The sequence below is a fragment of the Dermacentor variabilis genome, chromosome 4, assembly GCF_050947875.1.
Source record: "Dermacentor variabilis isolate Ectoservices chromosome 4, ASM5094787v1, whole genome shotgun sequence".
In the NCBI taxonomy this organism is placed as follows: domain Eukaryota; kingdom Metazoa; phylum Arthropoda; class Arachnida; order Ixodida; family Ixodidae; genus Dermacentor; species Dermacentor variabilis.
Window position 1 is genome coordinate 129,502,368 of NC_134571.1, and position 23,827 is coordinate 129,526,194.

Genomic DNA, 23,827 nt, shown 5'->3' on the forward strand with positions numbered 1-23,827 from the left:
ATACATACATACATACATACATACATACATACATACATACATACATACATACATACATACATACATACATACATACATACAGACCGAAAGCTAGGTGAAGTTCGCAAACAATGCTAATCGCATGAAAATGCGCTCTGGCAGCCTGCGTATCTCGCTGTACAATGAAGTCAATAGACCTGGGAATTCCAGCGAGCGCCCCTCATGACCATGGCGGCCCATATGGAACAGCGCCTTTCAACCGCATGCGTGTGCTATCGCAGGAGTAGGCAAACGGCCGATAAGCCCTCGCATGCTAGCATCCTACAATTTAATTGTAGGCTTTAGCATCGCGAAACTGCGCAGTGGGTTACGACGGAGGGACTGCGTAGCGGCAGGCTTCTGATTAGTCCTTAGCCACCTGGGATTCTTTAGCATACTATCGCATAGCTCAGTACGAGGTACAACGTGAATGCTCGTGGCGAAGCGGTCACGCACTGTATTTCATACTGAGAGCGAAAGTACGCCCCCCAAACGCACGGTCCACAAGCGTCTTTTCTTTTTCCTTTCTTTATTCCGCCCCGTCGAAATGCCGCCGGCGGAAATGGAACCCGCGACCTCGTGCTCAGCAACGGAACGCCACAGCCAGTGCGCCACCGCGGCGTGTGCCCCTGATTTTTCTCTTATGGTAAGAGTATTTAGTAGTACCTGTGGTTGGATGTGGCGTTTTGCCTGTGAATTGCGAAGGCGGATGCAAAAGCAGTCCATCGAGCATGCACTTCGGAGGTAAAAATGGGCGAAGAGGAGTGGAGGGGCCGTGGTGCAGAAATCAGGACAAGAAAAATGAATAAAAGAAAAACGGGAGAGGAAAACTTGGGCCTCCTTGTTGAACAACCGGCGCGCTCATGGTTTCTTTTTTTTTTTTTTTGAGTTCGTGATTGTTTCATAATTTTCTCCTTTTTCCCTTCCTCTTCATCGTCGCTTCGCGGTGCCGCTCTTGTTTCAGCTAGAGAATTATGCGAGTCCAGATTGGAGAGGCCGTTTAACGAGGTGGTCGGCGTACAAGGGCGGCGCATTTACAGTGCGCCTTGTTTGCCGCACTTGTGTGTGATCGGCGCGGGGAGCTTCTTCGAGGCTTGTTTATATACGTATGTAAACCCTGTGGTGCCGTTTCCGTTTTTTTTTTTTTTTTCAGACAGTCCTCGTCCGCCGACCTTGTTTTTACCTTTAATGTATAAAGCGCGACCTAAGTGGTGTTGCTGCTTCGGGGTAATTTATATAGGGCGGGCTTTTATCGCCCAAGACCAAACCGCGTGGGTACGTTGGGGCGAGCGGATGTGTTGAGAAAGGCTGCACGCGTCTAAGCCTGTCAAGAGGCAGCAAGAACAGCAGCAGCTGCAGTTGCCTTATTTCAGTACTTGCGCGGTTTATTGTCGTTTCTTTTTCTTTCTTTCTTCCTTTTTTTTCCCTTTCCGGTCTTGCGTATGGTATGCTGCATATGCGCACGCGTGTGCGTTCGTCATCTCGCGCAAAAGCTGTCTGCGCCCCCAGGCAGCGGTGTAGTGCGGGTGCGCGCGCCGAAAGGGGATATTCGTTTAGCGCGTTTCGCACGAGGTTCGCGGACCCTTGCCATACACCGCGGGCGGACAGCGGATGCGCTGCTGTTGTTTCCGCTCGCTCGCTCGTACTTCACCCTGCTTCCCTAACAACTTAACAGATTTCGTCTTCTCTTTCTTTTTGTTTTCTCTCTCTCTTTTTATGTTCGGCCGCGGTTTTTTCGAGTCCAGCATGCGTTTGCCTTTTAGGGCTCCGTCTCCCCCCGTCATGTCCTTTCTTTTTTTCTTTTTTGTTCTTGTGGTTCACGGTGCCTTCTTTTTTCTTTACTACTTCTTCAGCTTGTACTCCTCTCGCTGCAGGCTCGGCTTCAATTTCTCGCTCGATGCACTCTCGAGACAATTGTCCCTTGTTTTTTTTTTGCCATCGTGGCGCGAAGCGCTGGTGCTGCGCAGAGCAGTTTGTTGTCGGTCGCGTGCGAGCTGTCACGCGAAAGTGCGTAATTGGCGGCATCGTGCGTGCGGCGAGGCGACGCCTGGTTATCTGCCACAGTGGACCGCGCACATACCGCGGCAGCGACATTTTAAGCGATTTCCTGGGGAAGCGTCCATATCGTTTCGTTGCGTTCTCTTTTTCTCTCTTCCTCCCTTTCGAAGTAGGTTACTCGACACTTCTCTTCAAAAGTGCTCCGTTCTTTTAAACCCTCGGATCATTCTTTTACGTTTCTTTTATTTTATAGTATTCTCACGCATAAGTTTGTTCTTGCTTTCTTTGTTCGTCGTTCCTTTTTTTTTGTTTATTTCTTTAGGTCGCTATCATTAAAGCTCTTATTTGAGCTACTCGCAGTTCAAGTGCGCGAGTTACTACTAGCCGCGTTGCCTGTTCCACGTTCTACGCAGTAACCTCTCTCTCTCTCTCTCTCTCTCTCTCTCTCTCTCTCTCTCTCTCTCTCTCTCTCTCTCTCTCTCTCTCTGCGCAAAACAAGTAAGGCTCATTCCCGCAGAAAGGTGCACCTATCCGAGTAAATGCACCTAACCAACGGCTTCTTTTCTGAGCACCTATAACCTGCTATAGCAGTTAAGTGTGCGCACATTTGCTTTTCTCTCTCTCTCTCAGTTTATTTTGATACGTGGCAAACGAGGCGCGAGCAACAGTTTATTTTTGTTCGTTGTTTTTTTTTTACACCCTTCTTTTTTTTAGTTCCTACGTTTTTCCCAGTACATGTAGACTGTGCAGCAGCGCACGTTCGCGTGCGCGCGCGCGTGTGTGTGCATTTTATTGTGTCGACGCCTCGATGCGCGCCGTTCTTGCCACGACGTCCCTTTCTCCATACGCGCGCACTTCTCCCAGCGAATAGAGACGATATGGGGCGTTCATAATAAATTTTAATGGCTCCGGCGTCGCGCGAAATTGCCCCCTCTGCCAACTCGTTCGTGCCTCTCGTTAGGGGATCTCTCTCTCTCTACCTTCAGCGCTCTGTACCCGTGTTTTCTTTTGTTAGTTCTTTTTTATTTCGCACTTCTCTGTCGCAGCTTGCGGACTGCCTCCACTCTTTACTTTGCGCGCGCTAACGCGGTGAGCGCGCGCTTTCGGGTGCGCGAAGCGCCATTGTCATCCGCCCGGGGCAGATAAGTCGCTCGGCTGGGTCCGCGGGCGAGCCGGTGAACGGGTCTCCTCTGTTTCTTCTTTCTCAAAAGACTATTAGAATCTATTAAAAGAAAGAATCTAAGAATCGTAAAAATCTATTTTCGTTTTCCTCCCACACTGCCCTTCCCGCTCTCACCTTTTTTCCTTTTCGCTGCTTACAACTAAGGTATTGCGGTGTATATGCGCGCGCGATAAAAAAAAAAGCGCGGGAAAAAGCGAGCGAACGTTCAGTGTACGTACAAACACGCGCGGTGACCACGCGCGCGCTCGCCAGCTTGCTGTCGAGTCGGAGGAAACAATCGGCGCGTGGCCGCGTTAAGTGGTCGCGCGCCTTTCGGCGCGCCGCCCGTATAATCGTTCGCGGCGCTCGCTTGAGGGAATTGGATCGCGCGGTGCGCGCGGCCAACGCTGCATTATAGCCGCCCGCGTGCCCCGCATTTTTCCCGCGGAAAACCCGCGCGCGCCCCCGACGGATTCTTTCATTTTATATTTTCGAAAGCGCGCGAAATCGGTTTCCCGTCGCGCGGTCCTTCATTATACACGCGTAGTTCGGTTCAATTTTTTTTTTTTTTTCTCGCTCGCCCGCTTGTTCTGCTCGGGCGTGCGACCGCGAAGGTGCCAGTATAGCGCGCGGCCAAGAAAGCCTGGCGAATAATTTTCTCGTCGTCCGCCCGCGAGCGTACGCACAAGTCGCGAACGTCTTGTCTGCGTGTACGTACATACGTGCGCATGCGTTATCGTACGCTAGCCTCTGGCGTTTTTTTTTTTTTCCCTTTCGAGAGACGTTTAACCCTGAAACTGCCTGACTCCTATTCCCAGAAAGAGTGCATAATTACCAACATTTCTCGTCGTCTTGTTTCACCTAATTTTCGCGCGTTATATGTATACCGATTCGAAAATTTGATTACGTACATGGTCTGTCTCTTTAGACTGAAGCAAGTGGAAGCTCGTTCTAAAAAGCACGTTCTTCCGACCGTGCATGTGAGTTTTAAAGATAATCGCGTGAGCACATGGTAATCAAGGAGACACGAGCCATTAAATGAAATTTATGTGCTGCCAAAAACTTCGATTTACGGCCTTGAATGAGTTGTCGGGACAGTATTTTTTTAATCAACACGCAGGATGCCACAATCTGCTCTAACAATTTTCCCCTGTTAAAGGAGCCCTGAACCACTTTTTTATCGACGTCGGGAAATGTATCTTAAGTTAACTATTCCAGAAATACTTAGTGCCGCAAAAAGTTCTTCAATCCGTTCAGCAGAAGCGGAGTTATTTGGCAGTCAAACATAACGTTGGCGGTGCTTCCGCTCCTTCTTCCAGAATTTGCACTGCGAAGGCTACGGCGGAGCGGGGCGTGCCCAGCAGTTCAAATATATGATTTTGGGTGTTCACGTAGGCGCCAATATTCCCGATATTGGAACCTACGACGCGCTAAACGTAAGCTAAGCGCGGCTGTTCTCATTGGGCAGACGTCAGATACATGCAACTGCAGCGTTGCAACTGCATCCAGGAAGTCGGCAACAAGTTTGGTACAAGTTGCGTGGGCGAGTACATCTCGGGAGTCAAAGCGTCGAACGTGAACGAACATGAACATCTTGAGTGAGCAAATACAGTCTACATTGCAGTGGCGTGATTATATCTGCAAAAATTTGCTGCTTGATAGCATTGCAGTGCGCCGACTCAAGTCGGGGCTTTCCGTGTGCGGCGCGGATGTACTCGGCCGCCGCCGGTGACATTACTTACCTTTTGCGTGATGACGTCTGCTGCAGTGACTGTAGTCTGGACTGCTGAATGAAATTGGCAACGCCGTAGCGTGTTCTATTGCGCACGGCATGGGAAGCTTCTCCATGTGCGCAACACTGCCAGCGAAAAGGCCAAGCGTGCGATGCAGTCCCTGCAAGCCTGCTGAAATGTGGCATGCTCACTGAGCACAGTCGCAGACGGGGTTTTGCGCGTCTGTCCATACGGCAGACGGTCGTTGCGGTTGCCGGTCAATGCGGTCGTGCCATTGAGCGGTATGCGAAGTCCCACTTCTGTGCGGCTAGACATCACTGAACTAACAGTCGCGATTCGCCCGGTTGCCGTGCGGTTTGTGAATACCTCCGATCGGGAACCGGTCTTCGTGATTATGTGCCCAGCTACTCTGTAATGGCTTCAAGTCGAGTGCGCGTGCATCTTCAGGCGTGCCTGACCCTCTGGCGACGAGAATGTGCCCTGCGTGTCCTGTTGTGCCTGTAAAGCGTGCTTCGTGCTTAGCAAATGCGTTATGAGGCAAAGCACGTCAAGTTAAGCTTTGCCGAGAAGCCAACTTCAATTACCGTCCTGCTTTGCTTTTAGGTGGCAAATCTACAGCCCGTCTTTCTGTCTCCGTCTTTTTTTTATATATATAAATGCGAAAGCATTATATGTCCCATAAGGCGGAAAATCCGGTGTGATCAAGCGATGGTAACAAAAATCCTCATCGCCAGAGACGTCCTCAGCGTCTTGTGTGACAGCGGTAGTAACACAGAAGATAGTAAATGGTATACCAACGTTAATTAGTAGTTATTATGAATCATTTATGTGAATTAAAATAAGTTAGAGTAAGGTGACTTAAGATGGAGTAAAGTGAACTGAGGTGAAGTAAAGGGAATGAAGGGGAACTAAAGTGGATTAAGATAAGGTTGCTACAAATTAGAGACATGTGGATAAAGGTGGTTAAGGTAAATTATGTTGTATTAGGGTAGGTAAAAATTAGTGCAAAGCGGATTAAAGTGGATTAATGTAGAGTTATGAAGGACACGTGACAATGCATGACATCACGTATTGAGTTTGAGTTTATTTCCCACAACAAGTGTCAGGGTGTGCGCGAGGTGTGGCGAGGAAGACGGGATAAAAGCTGCGTCAAAGGCAGCTTGACTGGCCCCGTCTCATGGACGCAGTAACCATGAGAGAAATCATAATGCCTTCGCATTCAAATCACGTAAAGATACTTAAGTGACCTTCAATTTCTTTTCTTTCCTTTTTTTTTTTTTTTTTGTACACTGCGCGCACGGTTGCATTGTGTTTCATATCTATCCCGTGGATGTTCAAGTTGCTGCTCAAAGAGTTGCGCTCCGTGTCTGTGCGATGCAAAAGCTCGCCGCCAGCACACTGCCTTCTCGCCGGTGAGCGACGTCTGCTCGAGGGCGGGGCCAGCGCGCGCTTCTCGGCCTCCTTGTTCCGGTTTCGCGCGCAGAGGGCCCCCGGTTCGTCGCGCTACAGCTGCAAGGGGAACCGCAATTTTTCGGATCTACACGCTGATTTGGCATGAGCGGGTAGCTCGCTTCAATTTCCCCGCGGTGAATAGCCATCTAAGCCGAATATTTAAAATCGTAATTAAATTAATTGAGTTAGTCAGTGCATTCATTGCCACGTAATCACCCGTCTTCTGGCGTCCGCCGCCGCTTGCACCGCGCCTTTAAAGCAAGCATAGTTCTCTATCGAAAAAAAAAACTATTCTTGAGTATGACTTACTATTCGTTGAAACAAAACATTCTGCTACTTAAGTTCATGTACCCCAGCGGCGTTTAGACTAATGCTTCATGTTGCTAGGGGTGGGCAGCGCAACCCACCCCTAGTTGCGCTGCCCACCCCTAGGAACATGTTCAATCACCAACTCGCCCAGCTTGCCGTATCAATTCACTTTAATACTGCATGTTGCGGTTAGAGTCCCTGTGTAGCCCATAGCTCATCTCCGAAGCTCTGGGGTGGTTGCCTTAGCTCCGTTTCGTGTTTCGCGAAGCTCTCTTTGGCATTGCTGATCATTACACTAGGATAGCTGTACCATGTGGCCCGAGGCAACGTATCGAGGCAAAGTTGGGCAGTTAGTCAGTCGCTGGCGTGCGACTGACTGACCTGCGACCTCGTGCTCAGCAGCGCGGCGCCGTAGCCACCGATCTACCGCGGCGGGTTCCTGCGATATTATTGCTCGAGCACAAAATAGAGTGAATTCATAGCGAATATTTTAACGGGAATCATATTACGCACCGTCATGCTGTCGTTGTATCGACGGTGCTCGCACAGCCGGCGCGTGAAGGGTTAGGAGTCCTCCAGTGCAACGCCGAGACGTGAGAAGGTCGTTTTACTTCAAATAAAACGGCGAAACCAAATGGGTGACGCCCCACTCAGTCGGCTCGGCTGCGAAGCCAGGACAGCGTTCTGATGTACATTGTTGGCATGAGCGTGGCGGGTACCAGCACTATCGTTCCCGGTGGGCGGCCGTGCGCATTACTCAAGGCTTACGAAAAATTGCTGGGGTGGAGATGACGTCTCAACAGTGAGAACGGACTGCAGCCATCTTACCATGGGCACGAAAAAACGCTAGCGAATGGCGGAGATTATACCAAGTTCTATCTTTCTGCTCTCTGCTATTTAGGATGGCAACTTTTGAGCACAGATATTGTTCGACGTCTTTCTTTCTGTCACTGGTTTGAGAAGAAAACCTAAACGTCTTGTGAAACTTTAGAAGAAGCGAAAGCGAGGGGCTCGATTTCGTTAATCATGACCATATAAAGCTTGCAGACAATGAAGCCCAGGAAAACATCGGGGAATTTAGCTGTAGTTGAAATGTAGAAAATACTTTAAAAAAACGGAATTGAAAGTGGGCGTAGACAAAGTTAGTCACCGTAGCACGAATGGTAGCGCGACGCACGCGTAATGCGTAGGTTGTGGGTTCGGCTCCCACCTGCGACACGTCATTTTTTCGTCCACTTTCATTTCCATTTCCCCCTTTATTATAATCTACATTTCAGTTTCAACTACAGCTAATTTCCCCGATGCTTCATTGTCTTCATTTCCCCGAGGCTTCATTTTCTGCAAGCTTTATATGGTCATTGTCAAACTTTATGGCACATCATGATATCAGTACGCAGCCAAAAGTAACATTTTAGCCAGAAGCCACGAGCTTTTATTTTCTAATTAAGCTAACGTTATACAATAACTGAGTGAAACGAAATGAGCTGGCAGCGGACTTCAGCTGTCGCGACCCTCTTTCAGGGCAGAAGTATAGTAGACGAATTCCGGCTACACCTGTGCTAGTAAGAAACTGGGGCAAGGGGGCGGGGGGGGGGGGGGCCTTCCACTCCAACAATTTTTTTTAATCTCCTTGGTATTACCCCACCGTGCGTAGTACATACTGTGTGCGTGCTCTGAGCGGAACGGGCAGTACACTTCGAGCTGCAAAAAGGTTTTGATGCGGAAGCGTCGAATGGCTCACTGTGCGAAAATCCGGCGCCCTGCGTCTGTAGCAGCACCTAAATTCCCATTGGCTGCGACGCCACGGCGCGAGTGCGCCCCGACGGAGCCGAGTAGGCGAAAGGAACGCCTGCTGCTGCAGCATTGCGTGAAGGGAAAGGGTATCGCCGCGACGCCACGTCACCCTCGCGCTCGGAAGTCTCGTCGCGTTCTTATGCGCACAAGCTCGTTAATCGGCGCGTTATCGTTATGCCACACACGCTCTCGCCTGCTTTCGAACTGCGCCTCAGTAGGGCCAAATCAAAACTCACCAAGTGTCTCAACACGCTGGCTTGCCCGCGAGGAGTCCATAACTCGAAGGGCCGCTCAGCGGCGTCCAATTCGACCATTAATGCTTTCGCGTTCACAACCCATAAAAAGTGCTTAGGCGTGCTCGTATTTTTTTTTATGCGTAAGCATTTCTGTGCCTACCCAACGAGAAATTTGTCCGTCACGTGAGACAATGAATGGCTCATACCCCCTTAAGCAACAGCTCATGGCCACGTAAGGCAGAGGATACGAGCGCTCAGCAAAGTGAAGCGAACAGTGCAGACATTCATTGAAATCACCCGTACAACACACAGAACGGCATAAATTTCAATGAACAACTAGCTCAAAACAAGCATCCAAACCATCAGTAAAGCACTGCATACCCCCCTCAGCAAATGCAGTGGTGGTTTTGCAACAGCTTCGCAAAATTAACCCTAATTCACCTGAATTAACACCAAAGGTGGTGGGTTCGACTTCCACGAAACATCGAAAGTTTGAGTGATTTAATTAATTTTATCTAAATAACTGTGGCTGATTAACCTTAATTTACACCAATGGTCGTGGGTTCGAGTGTCATAATGAACACTATTTTAATTAAACCTGCCTTATCATGTTCGCTATCGAACATGATAAGCGAACGACCGATGAGGGTTGATAAGGGTTTATACTAGTCGGATCAAGTTTCACAACACTGATAATGGCACCGGGCTGTGTGGAGATGAGCAAGTGGCACGATGGTATACGCATACTTAGACGACTATCAGAGGAGTTTCTGCGTGATTTTTTTTCCTTCTGTCTCATCTCGTGCGCCATCGCCTTGATCGCCAGTTTCTCGTCACGCCAGCATTATTGAGACGCTTATAGTAACTGCCAGGACGCTGTGCCTGCTGCGTAGCATCATTTGGTTCGCCTGCTCCGTCGCGCAAGTTGTAGCCACCTGCGTATTTTTAGAACGCCTTCCAAGCCGCTTCACCTGCAACGCTGAACTTGCGATTGCTTGCTATGCTTCGCCCTTAGAGCAAAATTTGAAACGGCGCTATTTTGTTTGTTGTGGCTCAACCTGGAGGTGGAGAGGATGCGGAACAGCATACGTTGCAGCTGTTATGGAGGCAGTAAATTGCGATTTTCTGCCAGAAAGCGCACTTTAAAATTGTGTTCTAAATGTGTAAGCATTTCTATGCCTACTCAACGAGGAAAGAGCTCCATCCGTCCGTCCGTCACTTAAGACAATCGCTTTCAGTATATGACCCGCAGCAGCGAGAGAATTGACCTTCGGGCTGCCTCTCGCTTCAAAGCGAAATAAACGGCGAGAACACAGCTCACACGAGTCTATCAGCATTCGGCGCAGTGTGTCCCCATCACAGGTCGCTTTCAAGATAGGGCCCGCGCGGCCGTGCCATACGCAGCTACCGCCGGAGTGCAGTTCACCACAGTTGATAATGGTTCGACGCGGATGGATAAGGCGCTAAAGAGCGGTAACGTCTTATAATGCTCGGAATGTCATCGGTTCACCTGGCGCCGCCACCTGCGGTAATTTGCTTGTGTCATCACTTCACCATGCGCCGCCGTCCGCAGCAGTTCGTGTCGCCGCAGCGCTGTCGTTTGTACTCGCCGGATCAAGTTTCGTAACACCGACAATGACAACGGGCTGCGTGGAGATAAGCAAGTGGCACAGTGCTTACGCGTACTTAGACAGCTCTCAGAGGAGTTTCTGCGTTTTCGCTCAGTGGACGCTGATGCGCGTAACAGAGTGTCGCACTCGTCGGTTCTCATTGATAGCGTTATCATGGTTTTATAGTTTTCGGTACAAGCGAACCCTTGTCTATCTCTCCGACTTTCATCGCTTTTACTGTTTGAGTCCCTTGGTCTTTCGAAGCAAACCGATAATCGCGTCGGTGCCCCGAAGAAACATTCTGCGCAAACAGCTTCTTATCTCTGCTCAACCGGAGAATTAGTTCTGCATGTCTCGGCGTCGCGTTTGCTTTGTTCTTCTTTTTCATCATCATCATCAGCAGCAGCATCAGCATCATCATCATCACTGCGCGTGGCTGCCGACAACAACGCGAAATGAACGAGCGCGCGCTGTCGCGGCTGTGCCGAGCGTGTCTTCTGCAAGTATTCGAACAATGGTTCTCCCGCACAACTTTTGACGCGTCAGCGAGCAAGATCGCGCATCTTCGCGCAACCCTAGCTGTGCGGACTTGCAGCGCCCGCCAGGGACGCGCCTAGCAAGCACAATTGTGGGACGCGGAGTGATAGTGCACGCGGACTGGCATCCTGCCTTTAACCCCTCTTAGCCGCTCCTACGCGCAACGCGTCGTAAATCACTTGCGTCGTATAAAAGGGGCAAGCGTAGCTCGCACTCGTGCGCACAAATGATTTTCGGATGATTAGATGCTAAAAATGGTGCTTAAATGCGTACGAGAGCACGCTACATCGCGCCAACCAACACCGGTGGTTTCTCCACTTGGCACTGTGTGCATATCGGTGCGGCGTTACATGTACTCCGTTGTGATGCCCTTGGCTTCTTATATTTTGCCGACCGCATGACTGCCGGAAATAAAAATAATTACGTAACCGATGGTCGGAGGTCGAACATCGTTCTCTTAGCACAAGAGCCCGAAAACACCTAACCAGTAGGCCACATTTTCCTTTCACCTACTTGCTTCTCTCGTGCAACGCCAAGTATCACCGTGAGACCTATGGCAAGTGCGCCACGTCGTGGAGCACATGCGGACACTGGAGAGCCGCATCGCGGGAACCTCGATTCACATAGATTGCAGCATGTGCGTTGGATCTGCGTAACTGTACTTAAAGAAAGAAATCCTGATCACCCTGTTCCTACGGAATCCGGCCACGGCAACTCCACGCGTACTCAAGACAGAGCCTCCATAGCCTCTCAGTCGGCGTTTGCTCGGTAGCGAAATTTCTAAAACCAGCGTTTTCTCAAACACGAAACGTCATCCGACTTCATGGCTCAACGAAACACGCTCCCGAGCTCGTAGGTAGCGCGTTCCTAGCTAGTGTTCTGGCGTCTCCGTGCGCTTGAGCATTAACTGCATATAAACGCAGAACGTTCCAAAGTGGCGCGTTCGCATGGTCGCGTTTTGTTTGTCGCCGGCCATATGTACTTAGTGAATGTGTACACTGTGCACATTGCAGTGCGCTGTGTACACTGTGCGCTGTGCGCGTAATTACAAAACTCTTCTCTGCGGTGACCCACTTGTCGCACTGTAGCGTACGTAGTACGTGGCGTTTGTGTAGTGGCCGTATACGTCAATCTGAACGGTACGAGTCCCCCCCTCTCCCACCACCTCGTTGCCGTTGTATTATTTTTTTGTGTGTTCGTGCACATGTAAGCTGCGCGGCGCTGTTGTCGCATGTTGCAACGATTGGCGCTTCCCTGCAGTCCTTCTTTTCTATTCCTGACGGTGTCCAGAAAGAAAATTGCGTGCTATACGCGTATCGCGGTGCCGGCGCTGCGCTCGGTGATGCGTTCATATCCGTTTGCGTCAGGGTATATGACGCGTTATCTCCTCGCCGCGGCTACGCAGAGAAGCAAGGTTTCCTCACCTCCCCAACAGCCGTTACTTGCAGATCGTTTGCTTGTTTATCTCTACCTGTCCTCCCAGCTACGCTTTTTTGTTTTGTTTCTTGTCTTCTTCCCGTTGTTACATTGTTTGTCCGTCTCTGCAGTGCGACGCGCCGTGAAGTAATATTTTGCCGTGGGCGTGGTCCACGCACTGTATCTTGCCGCTTATATTTTGTTATCGCAATTTCGTTAGCGTCGTCACGCGCGGGTCCTGCCTTCTGCCTCCGAGCGTACGTGCACGGCGCGCGCATATTGCCGCGCAATCTGCGCAAACAGCTTCTTCTTATCTCTGCGCAACCGGACAATTAGTTCTGCGTGTCGCGGTGTTGCGTTTGGCTTTGTTTTTCTTTTTTTTTTCTTCGTCATATCTTTTGTACGTTCGGTCACTATAGCGCGCGCAGCAACAATGTCGCGCTGCAGCCCCTACAATTGTCTTTGCTCTCTCTCTCCGTCTCTCTCTCTCCCTCTCCGCTTTGTTCTCACCCCTATGCGCCCGCTAGAATCATTACGATATTTCATTGCCAAATTGTGTTGCCGGGCTATATATTGAGGGAACCGGCAGGTCGGAAAATGGGTTGGCTGCAAACTTAGCCTTTTTTTTAAAGTGGTTTCGCGTACTTCCTTCTTCATTTGGTGTTTTGTATATTCCCATTCCACTGGTCTTTATCGGTACGGCGCATTTCTGAGAAAATTAGTCGTGCGCCTTCATGCGTGGTTATCTATTTATTTATTTATTTATTTATTTATTTATTTATTTATTTATTTATTTATTTATTTATTTTATTCTACCTCTCTGCTGAGTGTCCGTATTTGTGCGATTTTACGATCAAACGTCTTTACAAATAACTGGAAAAACAAAGTTCAACCAATTAAATATGTCGCTTCGCACGCCTTCGGTAAAGTGTATATGGCCATTTCGCTTATTAGTTGCTTTCCAGAAGTTCGGAACATAGTCGTGGATATACTTTTCTGGCACTTATCTCCAATTGTTCACTGCGCTAGCGATGGCACAGCTTTTGAAAGCATCCACGTTGCACAGCGATTGTTTGTTTGGTTCCATTGGTCACTCACTATAGCGCCGGGCGGGAATATATTTTCTCCTTACTGCTGGCGTGGTCAGCTATAAGTAATAGCGATTGATGGGGATTAGGTTTAAACAAATACGCATGCGCTATAATATTTTGACGCTTCTGTCAGTGCTTTACTGTTGTTAAGAGTGTTAAAGAAACCTTTAGAAAGCCTACACATGATTAATGGAGGCAACCTCGGTGGTTGTGTAAAATACACTAGTTTTGTTAACCGGCTGCATGAACTTTAGGACACCGTCAAGAACTGAAAGAAAACAATGGCAGCTATCGCTGTTATGTGTCCTGGGGTAGCGGAGGTGGTAGCGAGGTAGGACAGCGTTCCGATTGTCTTAACAGAATCTTTCTGTCGGAACAAACAAACACTGCGTTATTACGGTATTACGAGCTTCTTCGAATAATGAGGAGTGCGCGCGTCGTTTTCAGGAAAGTAGGCTTTGCCGCGAGATAATTCGCAGACAGGAGAAGCCAGCTTGCCGATGGCGCGCGCTCTGAAGTCGGGTTGGTGCGGCGCTCCGAATATCGACCAAAAGAAAATTTCTGGCACATTCGTACAAAAGAAACCAACATGTCGTTCCATTTTATATACGTTGCTTTGCTATGCGGTTGTCCGAAATGTATCGATAAAAGCTGGAGCTTGAAACGGCGCTATTTTGATTTGTTGCGGCTCAACCTGACACGCAAGTATACAGACGTTACAGCTGTTAACGAGGGACATGTGTGTGAAAGAAATCGAGATTTCCTGCCAGGAAGCGCGCTTAATTTTTTTCTTTCCAGTTAAGCTTTCTTTGATCGAGCTATCATTCGCGCCGGTTTCTCTTAGAGAAACCGTGGTCCACGTTAATTCGCCGATTGGCGTAGCGTGGGCGGGGCAAGTGGAAGCGGCCGAAATTTTCAACTTGTGCTCGCAGAGTGCGCCTTGCGCCATAGGTGCACCATCGTTAAAAAGCTTGCTGCTTTGAAGCCTTTTGAGCTCGCCAGAATAATTAGACGGCTATTTATCACGTTTGTTTATGCAAATAAACAATCACTCGGTGGTGACCGTGTCTGCAGTATGTCACAACTCTGTATACCACGAAAGCCACCGAAAATTTAATCAGGGAAACCGTGGGGTGTCTTTAATCGCACATTAGCTAATCTCTTAGGGAAAAATCCCATCACAGATCGCGCCTGTCACATCACGTGCCACACCCGCAGTGCGAAAATAGGCAACAGCATACTAATCAGAATCGTCACCAGAAGGGCACTGTGCAGCAAAGACCGGCACTTTTTATCGGGGTTTGCTCGACATCTTCAGTGTGTCCGATTGGTCCCTTTCTTTTGCGTGAGCGCTTGCACAGTGAATGCGGTGTTTATTAGTATGTGGATGTTCCAATAAATCAGTTGTAAGTCCGGCGACTGTGTGTGTGTGTGTACCTCCTTTGGTCGGGCATCTTGGTTTTCGCTGAGTTTTTTTTTTTTTCGCTTGAAGCATGAAAGGAAGAGAGAAAAGAAAGAAGAGAGGTGGGATTCGTGATGCACAATTAACACAGTAAGAACATGTGCATTATCTTGATTCTCTAATCTCCAGCGGCATTGCAGAAGCTGCCAAAAGCACAAGACACTGGCTGTGACAATACACTAGCAACTCTGCTCCTTAATTGGCTGACTTACTCGTTGCAGCAGTGATGTTTGTTCCCCACAGGAGCGAAACGTATGTTTGTTGGGAAATTGGTTTGTTTGTTGGGAAATTGGTTTCTAACAAATTTCACAAGCTGAAGTTAATGAAGGCTTTCTGCAATGCTTATTGTGCTGTTGTTTGAAAGGTATATTTTGCTACTGATGATGCTGGATGCAGGAATTTCAGATGGATGTGGTAATTAAGTGTCTGCTCCTTTCTTCTTTTCTCTTTAGATTGTTCATCGAAGCCTTACCTTAGGGGAGATCCTGGATGGCGATCGGATGGCAGAATCAATGTACAAGATCCATTATAAAGGTGCGTTTCATTATTAATTTATAGATGTCATACCATAGCCAGGTAGGGAATAGGCAGACCTGTTTTGAAACCAAACAAGTTCTACATTCAGGGTAGCACTCTACTTTCTCATTATGGTGTTTTATATCAAGCATGGCTACAGTATAGAGTGTCCGCCAACAGTATTAAGAAGTGTAAATGTATTTAAGTGAGCTGTAGAATGGTTAGTCAGTTGTTGCTACTGGCTTGCCTTCTAATAACTGAATAATTTTTTATGTGCTAAAGTTTGGGTCATCGTTATTCTAAAAATTTGTTAAGCTAAAGTTGAGGGTTTCTGTGCACGAAATGCTGGTTTAACATCAGGCTCAACAGAGGAAGTGAAAATCTGAAATTGTTGCTGATCAGTAACAGTACACTGTTTGTGTTCACCTGTAAAGGAGGAGTTGTGTTTCTGAACTTAGTGGAGTTCTGTAACTCTGTAATCAAGGCGCTGTAATCAAGGTTCTGTAACCCTGTAGTCATATCTGTATATCTAGTTAGTGCTTTGTGCGATAATTAAGGGGATCCGAGAGGCCTGATATTTTGTTAGTTACGACCAAAGGAAAAAAAGGTCAATGAAGCCAGAGAAAGCGTAGAGTAAATTAATGGCTTTGTTTTAATTTATTTGTACAAATAACAGGGAAACAAGAAATGAAATTAGATGAAAAGACAACTTGTCAAATTTGGGAGCGGTACCTACATCTTTTGCATTATGTGTGTGATGCTTTACCAGTTAACCTACTGTGGCAGCCATCTTCCCGTCCACTTTCTCGGGTATTAGCTTATCTGTACAAGATTGGCCCTGGAAGCTTGTTAGCCAGCACAGCCCACAGCTATGGTGGCAGATGCTGAACTTCCTCTCAACTGCAGCCATCATGTAGTGCATTGACTTGAGAGCAGGCAACTGGCCAATGGAACCTCGCATGCTACCTCATGGCATCAAGGCAACCAAAGTCAAGTATGCAATAAGCTAGAAGAAGATTGGAATCTGAGGGCTTGATTTTTTTTTTTTTTTAGAGCGCAGCTCTTTGGCGTCCGTTCCTGGGTTTCGCGTCGTCGTCGGCCTCGTAACCAGCTCCGCCCCCCTTTCATCCCCCCAGCGCTAGCAGCGACCGACTGATACCGCTGGATGCCGCTGACGCCGCTAGAGAGTCAAGATAACGTGACTGCATAGAACACCGTCGCCGCCATGCAGAAAGAGGAGGAAAGGGTCCCCCCCCCCCTGTTCTTGTGTGGCGGATAGCTGGGGTTGACTCACTATCGGCGTCAGCGGCATCAGTCAGTCGCTGCTATCTCTTCCCTCCTCCCTTTATCGTGTTGTCCGCTTGCTGCGCGCGCTTCTGCCCCCATCGTTTGCCGCTGGGTGTACACGCCGCCCCCCTCCGCTTCCGCTTACTGCTGGTTGCTCTCGACGGCGGCGATGAGCCTCCGCTTCGGCGGCGCGAACTGCAGGGTCTTCTCGGCGGCGGCGATGAGCTTCTGCTTCAGCCTCGCTTACTGCTGGTTGCTCTCGACGGCGGCGATGAGCCTCCGCTTCGGCGGCGCGAACGGCAGGGTCTTCTCGGCGGCGGCGATGAGCTTCTGCTTCAGCCTCGCTTACTGCTGGTTGCTCTCGACGGCGGCGATGAGCCTCCGCTTCGGCGGCGCGAACGGCAGGGTCTTCTCGGCGGCGGCGCTTAGCCTCTGCTTCCCCCACGGCTGTGACAACCTCGCGAGGCACTTGTATAGATCTCGTCTTTGAGAATCAAGCATTGGTGTACCAAGTCGAACATATATCAGTCTATTTCTCCGACCACAAAGCTTCCTTCATGACTGTCAAGAACTGTTAGTGGAGTCTTTGTTAAAGGAATACGTGTGAAAAATAAAAAAAAAATTCTGTGATAGCGCATACATGTGTTGCTCGATTTCTTTGCCTCAATCTATCAAAAAGGTGAAACAGCTTATTTGCTGCGCTCAAATTTCGCATTAGGAAGTAACGTAATCGTCGGTAATTTTTTTTTAGTTCCAACTGTATGAAGAAAACAGATAATCATGCCTGAGAAAGCGTAGGGGAAATTAAAGATCAATATGCATGACTCACTACTGTACGAGCCGGGAAAGGGGTCTCGGTGTCTGGCGTCACAGAGAGGTTCGCTCTCTAGCCCACGCTGCCGGTGCATCTCGTTAACGGGTAGCTGGCCTAGCGCTACCATGGCATCACGCGGAGGCTAAACAGATTTACTCAAATATCCAAGTTTTCTTGACAAGAGTTGCTTCTTTCGTGAAGACTACGAGGTCGAGAGGATGAGGAATGGAACAGGGGTTTATTTACATCGGAAAGGCAAACTTGTTTACATGGAACAAGGGCTACTCATACTGGCTGGACCACGGAGCATCGTTCTTGTAGCATGCGCTACAGGTCAGAATCTTTCTGGTGAGCACACGTTAGAGTACACCAGCACACCCCACCACCTCTTGTCCACCGAACGCCATAGAAAAAATACCCCTGGGCCCACTGTCCCAGAGAAGGAACGGGATGCTCAAAGACGGGTGCCGCCCTTGACTCCATTTGCGCATCTTGGCTCCTGGTACGGCCAAGCAGCGACTGTAACGAAGGGGCATATAACACACTTTCACAGGAGTTCCTTGGTCTCAGCGTTGTAATTGGCGACCAAGTGCCATCCATCAACCCCATAGCCGTCAAACGTGTCTCGCCTCAGTGTCGCCACTGGTCTGTCTGAGGCGACATATTGTGAGCTTCACAAAGTGATTTGTTGCAGTAGGGCAGGAGAGGCTGGAAGGTCGCCTTCCCCGCTGGCCGATCGTAACAGTACACATTAAGTGCACATATGTTACCTTCCTATATATAACAGTGCATGGAATAGAAGAGTGAAACGAAATAGCTTTTAGTTATAAAGTTGTCTCCATCTTTTTCTTGGTTTTTGCCTGTTTTTCTTTTTTTTACAGAACAAATTATTAGCACATGTGCAAAACATTAGACAATCATGCTGCAAAGCTAAGCTGTAAGTGCATTTATTTTGCCACTATTTTGACAGTGACACCCGTTACATGAAAGGGTTGTGGACAGATTGTGCTTATGCACCAAATCCTCTTTGGACTACAGTAAAACCTCGTTAAACCGTACCCGCTTAAACAGTAGTTCTGTTTAAAAAGTAGTAGAGCCAAGTCCCCGACTCAGTAGCCATTTAATGTAATGTGTTTTGTATCCGCATAAACCATACCAGCTTATTGCGTACGTATCGGTTCAAACGTAGTTTTTCCACTTTTAGTCGCACAAACATGGTGGTGCGTCGTCTCCATCGGGCGGCCTGGCAGAACAACAAGCCTCAGAGATCTGAACAATGGCCTTCAAGCGCCTTGCGCGTTTGCGTGTGAAGCCACGTCAATATCATTTCGGCGCTATGCCAGAGAACATTGTGGCATCGTGCAACCAAGGAGTCGCGTCATGCCGAAGCTCGAATAAAAAAGACACCGGGTGCTCATCATAGAAGGAAAGTTAGACATCGTTTGTGCTATTGAACATGACACGAAGTCGTCACTGGCACGCAATAGGGTTCTGCTGTTGACTACGGTGTGTGGCATTCGGAATACGAAGAAGTTGCTCGGCAGCGCTGCTGCGACGGCAAAAAGATGTCGGCTACGAGGTTCAGCTTGCCATCATTGCCTTTGTTGTTGCCGAAGTGTCGACTAGCGACAGTAATGAGGACGACATGGAAAGCAACAGCACGGGCAATTCAGGCCCGACAGAGGTACAAGCTACACGTTACCTGAATGCAAACCTGAATGCAATTGTCGTGACGAGAACAGCACCCCTCAATGAAAACCCGTGACTTCTGCAGCGCTACCGCACACGTGCATGGAGAATGCCAACGAGGAATCTGCCATACGAGTGTTTGCCGAGAAGTGGGGGCTGGCTGAAAAGATGGCTCGCAGCTTCAGTAAGTTTGAGGCTGCTGTCGTCGCTGCTAGGCCGCCATGGCATCAGATGAAAATAACACTTTTGTCGCACGAAGTGAATAAACACTGAATGTTTTTTTCCCCTTTCATCGCACTCTCTCTGAGTTGCATTTTTGACAGGTAAGTGGGGGATCTCGTGGTATTTCGGTTAAGCAGTACTACCGTTTAGTACGTACTTTTTCCAAGCTCCGACCAACTACGGTTTAACGAGGTATCACTGTACTAGCAAGCAGCCAACTTAAAATCTTTATATGTCATAGCATTGCACTGACCTGCTTGCAAGCCCCAGATGCCATGGTTCTCACAGAACTGTTTCAGGCACAGGGGTGCAGGTATAAGAACATGCTTGTAGGAAAGAAGGCATCATTTGAGATGCGCAGGCTGTGGTGACACTGCATATGAGCGCGACGCGTATGCGTGTCGGAATGAACAGTCGACGAGCCTCATGCAAGGTGATGAAAGGCAAAAAGCCCCTTTTTATTGTGCTGGCCGATAATATACACTCGCGGGGGGGCGTCACGTGGTATAAGTAGCTTGGCGCATGCAGTTGTCGCCCAGCTATCTGTCGTGACAACACACGCCACACAAAGGCGGGCTATAACAGCACATCCCTCTTTTTCAAGCACAGGAACATTTGCACATACATGGTAGAGAATATATGTTATACTAGTTAAACAAAACACCAAACCACTCATCAAAGTCCGGTCGTGTGGATTTATTCACCACACAGGAACATTCGCAGATACATGGTAGAGAATATATTTTGTACTAGAAGAAAAAAAACAAAACACCAAACCACTACTCATCAAAGCCCAGTCGGATGGGTTTCTTCACCACTCTACCAAACCACGTTACAGTGGGAGTGGGGACACTATTGGCCACAGCACGTGTTTGAGGCACCGCTGAATCTGTTGCAGTCGCTCCATCTGGGCTATGAGCCCATTGTGCCGCGCTCGGCTGCTCTGTTTTTTCAGGAAATTCGCAAGTTTCCATGTGCACCCTTTCTTTTGGGAGACGGTTAAGCACTCTCCTGTTTCGGCGGAGGTCAACGCCGTCGTCTGTTCGCACTACATATGACCGTGGTTTCGGTGCTCATGCGAGGACTGTGGCCTTGGATTGCATGTCTGTCACCCATACCAAGTCACCTGCTTCTAGCTTGAGAAGCCGTCTGGCACAATGGCGCCTGTTGTAGTAGCAGCATTGCCGCCGCCTCACTGTCTGGTCGCTGGCCACAACTTCTTTCGGGCTGCTTTTTGCCGGATTTTGGTGACGTGGTAGCGTTATGTTGTCAGTCGCCTAGCCATAAGTATTTCCGCAGGACTGACCCCAAGAATGCCAGGCATCGCCCTGTAAGCCAACAATGCCAGATAAGGGTCTTTAGACTTTAGAAGGAGGTGCTTAACTGTCTGAACCATTCACTCTACTTCCCCGTTGCCCTGCGGGTACCTCGGACTCACGGTGACATGGCGAAACCCGTATGACACAGCGAACTGTTCAAACTCAGTTGCCACGAACTGAGGACCGTTGTCAGTCACCACCCACTCAGGGATTGCATGCCTAGAAAAAATACTTTTCAGTCTATCAATGACCGTTTCAGACTTTGTAGAAGGAAGAATGGCTACCTCAGGGTAACGTGAAAGATAATCCACGGTGACAAGGTATGCCTGGCCGTTGATTACGCACAGATCTACTCCCACTCTCTCCCAAGGAAATAATGATGTTGCGGTTGCTATCACGGGCTCAGCTAGTTGCTGGGCACGCTGTGCGCAAACAGTGCACTGGTTCATGAACTGTGCCAGTTTGGTGCTCAATCCTGGCCACCAGACAGAACCTTTAGCAACACCGCGACAATGCACAATGCCCTGGTGCCCATCATGCAGTCTGCACAGCACTTCTGTTCTTAGAGACTGTGGGATTACAAGCCTTGTTCCTTTCAACAAGAGACCATCAATTATGCTAAGGCATTCTCTATCTTGCCAGTAAGGCATGAGGAAAGAAGGAACGTTCAGTTTCCTTAGCCAATTGGTTTTACACAGCCTGCGCAGGTGTTTGCAAATGGGATCATTAATTTGACATTCTCTCACTCTAGATAAAGAATTGTCCCCCATTTCCAAGCTAAGCAAACACGCCGTAGAGTACACTGTGATATCTGACACCCCCAAACCTCTTTCGGAATCACTGCGTGCAACAGGGGACCACGAAAGGGTGTCGGCTGTGACTAGCGATTTTCCGGGGACGTACTGCACACTGAAAAGATAGTGCATTAGGCGTAGCTGGAAGCGTTGAATTCGAGGGGGCATATCATCAATGGCCATCTGACCCAGTAAAGACACTAAAGGCTTGTGATCAGTTTTAAAGTAGGCCACAGATGTACTCGTCAAATCTTTTGGCTGGCCACATCAGTGCTAGCGCTTCTTTTTCTATCTGGGAGTATCGCCGTTTTATGTTCGTGAGAGAACGAGACACAAAAGCTATTGGTCTACGGTGACCGTCTTTCTGCGTTTGAAAAAGGACAGCTCCCAGTCCGAAAGAGGATGCGTCCGCTGAAAGGATGGTAGGAAGCGTTGCTTCGTACATGGCCATACACTGCGCAGAACAAATTAGTTTTTTCAGCTCGTTCAGCACTTTTGCTTGGTCACACCCTCAGACCCATTCGCTGTCTTTGTGCAAAAGAGCACGTATCAGAGCGGTAGTTTGCGCCAGGTGAGGCAAAAAGCGACCTAGGTGATTGACCATGCCGAGCAAGCTTCTCACTTCGGTGGCATTTTTCGGTGCGTTTAGATTCTTAATAGCGCTGACCTTCGCTGGATCAGGCTCAATTCCATTCTCATTCAGAATATGGCCCAAAAATCTCAGTTTATTAATGCCAAACAGGCATTTTTCTTTGTTCAGAGTCTCGTTTGCACTAGCTAGGCATGACATAACAAAAGCTAAACGTTCGTCGTGCTGGGCTTTCATATCACCAAACACTAAAATGATGAGCAAAACGTGAACAAGGTGAATGCAGGAGCGAACGTTTCGACAAGTGGACTTGTCTTCTTCAAGGCGACATATGCTTTCCTTGCCACAGTATATATAGGTGGGGTTCTTCTAAAGGGGAGAGGGTGTGAGGCGGGAGGACGCAGAAACGAGAGAAAATGTGTTAGCGTGTCGAATTGAGAGTAAAGGAACGCTGTGTACAAAGTCAAAGCCAGGGCACCCCCCCCCCCCTCCCCCACCCTGGTCTGTCAACACAGGCACGTTAGCCGGCGTGTCAAGGGCGTCTGACACGCCGGCTGACAAAAAAAAAAAAAATAGGAAGGAAAGGAAAGGGGAGAAAAAGGGGGGGGATACGCCAAGAAATCAAACTAAGTGTTGTTGCCTATAGCTTGAAGTTTAGCATAGCGAATAGATTCTAAAGCTCCCTTTGAAACGTTTATGCCTATTGGTTGCAATGTCTTGAACTTATGGATAAAGTATGATTCTCTGTATTTTCTTTCTCGTTCAGAAAGGAAATTTGACTGTAATATGTAGAGCTTAAGTTCATCAAAGTTATGACCTGGTTGGTTGAAATGCTCGGCGACGGCTTTGGGAAACTTTTTAGCTGTGTCCGCGCGATGTCCGTTTAATCGGAGGTCATAACTTTGATGAACTTAAACTCGACATCTTACAGTCAGATTTCCATTCTGAACGAGAAAGAAAATACAGAGAATCATACATTATCCATAAGTTGAAGACATTGCAACCAATAGGCATAAACGTTTCAAAGGGAGTTTTACAATCTATTCGCTATGCTAAACTTCAAGCTATAGGCAACAACACTTAGTTTGATTTCTTGGCGTATCCCCCCCCCCTTATTTCCCCTTTCCTTTCCTTCCTTTTTTTCTTTTTTTTTTTTTTTTTTGTCAGCCGGCGTGTCAGACGCCCTTGACACGCCGGCTAACGTGCCTGTGTTGACAGACCAGGGTGGGGGAGGGGGGGGGGGGGGTGCCCTGGCTTTGACTTTGTACACAGCGTTCCTTTACTCTCAATTCGACACGTTAACACATTTTCTCTCGTTTCTGCGTCCTCCCGCCTCACACCCTCTCCCCTTTAGAAGAACCCCACCTATATATACTGTGGCAAGGAAAGCATATGTCACCTTGAAGAAGACAAGTCCACTTGTCGAAACGTTGGCTCCTGCATTCACCTTGTTCACGTTTTGCTCATCGTCTTAAATTTCCATCTCCCGCATTCCCCTTCTTTTCTCCAAACACTAAAATGTCATCCATGACGTTGACAACACCTGGCAGGCCACGTAGGATTTTGGACATCCCTTTCTGGAAATACTCCGGAGCAGGCACGATTCCGAACAGTAGTCTGGTAAAACAGTACCTCCCGAAGAGAGTCAAGAATGTAGTTAGTTCTTCAGAGTCCTTACTTAGTTGGACCTGATGGAACCCCGAGAAGTCGTCAAGCTTCGAAAACCATTTCACACCCGCCAAAGAGCCTAATGCTTGATCAACCGTAGGTAGCGTGAAG

General features: G+C 48.5%; 1 protein-coding gene across 1 annotated transcript in view; it reads left to right on the forward strand.

The window, feature by feature from the left end:
- Positions 1–23,827, forward strand: part of LOC142579771 (transmembrane 9 superfamily member 1-like) — a 131,935-nt gene that overhangs the window by 59,901 nt on the left and 48,207 nt on the right. Inside the window, exon 3 of the mRNA XM_075690326.1 lies at positions 15,271–15,352. Coding sequence (XP_075546441.1) covers positions 15,271–15,352 — 82 coding nt within the window. The remainder of the gene's footprint in view (positions 1–15,270; positions 15,353–23,827) is intronic.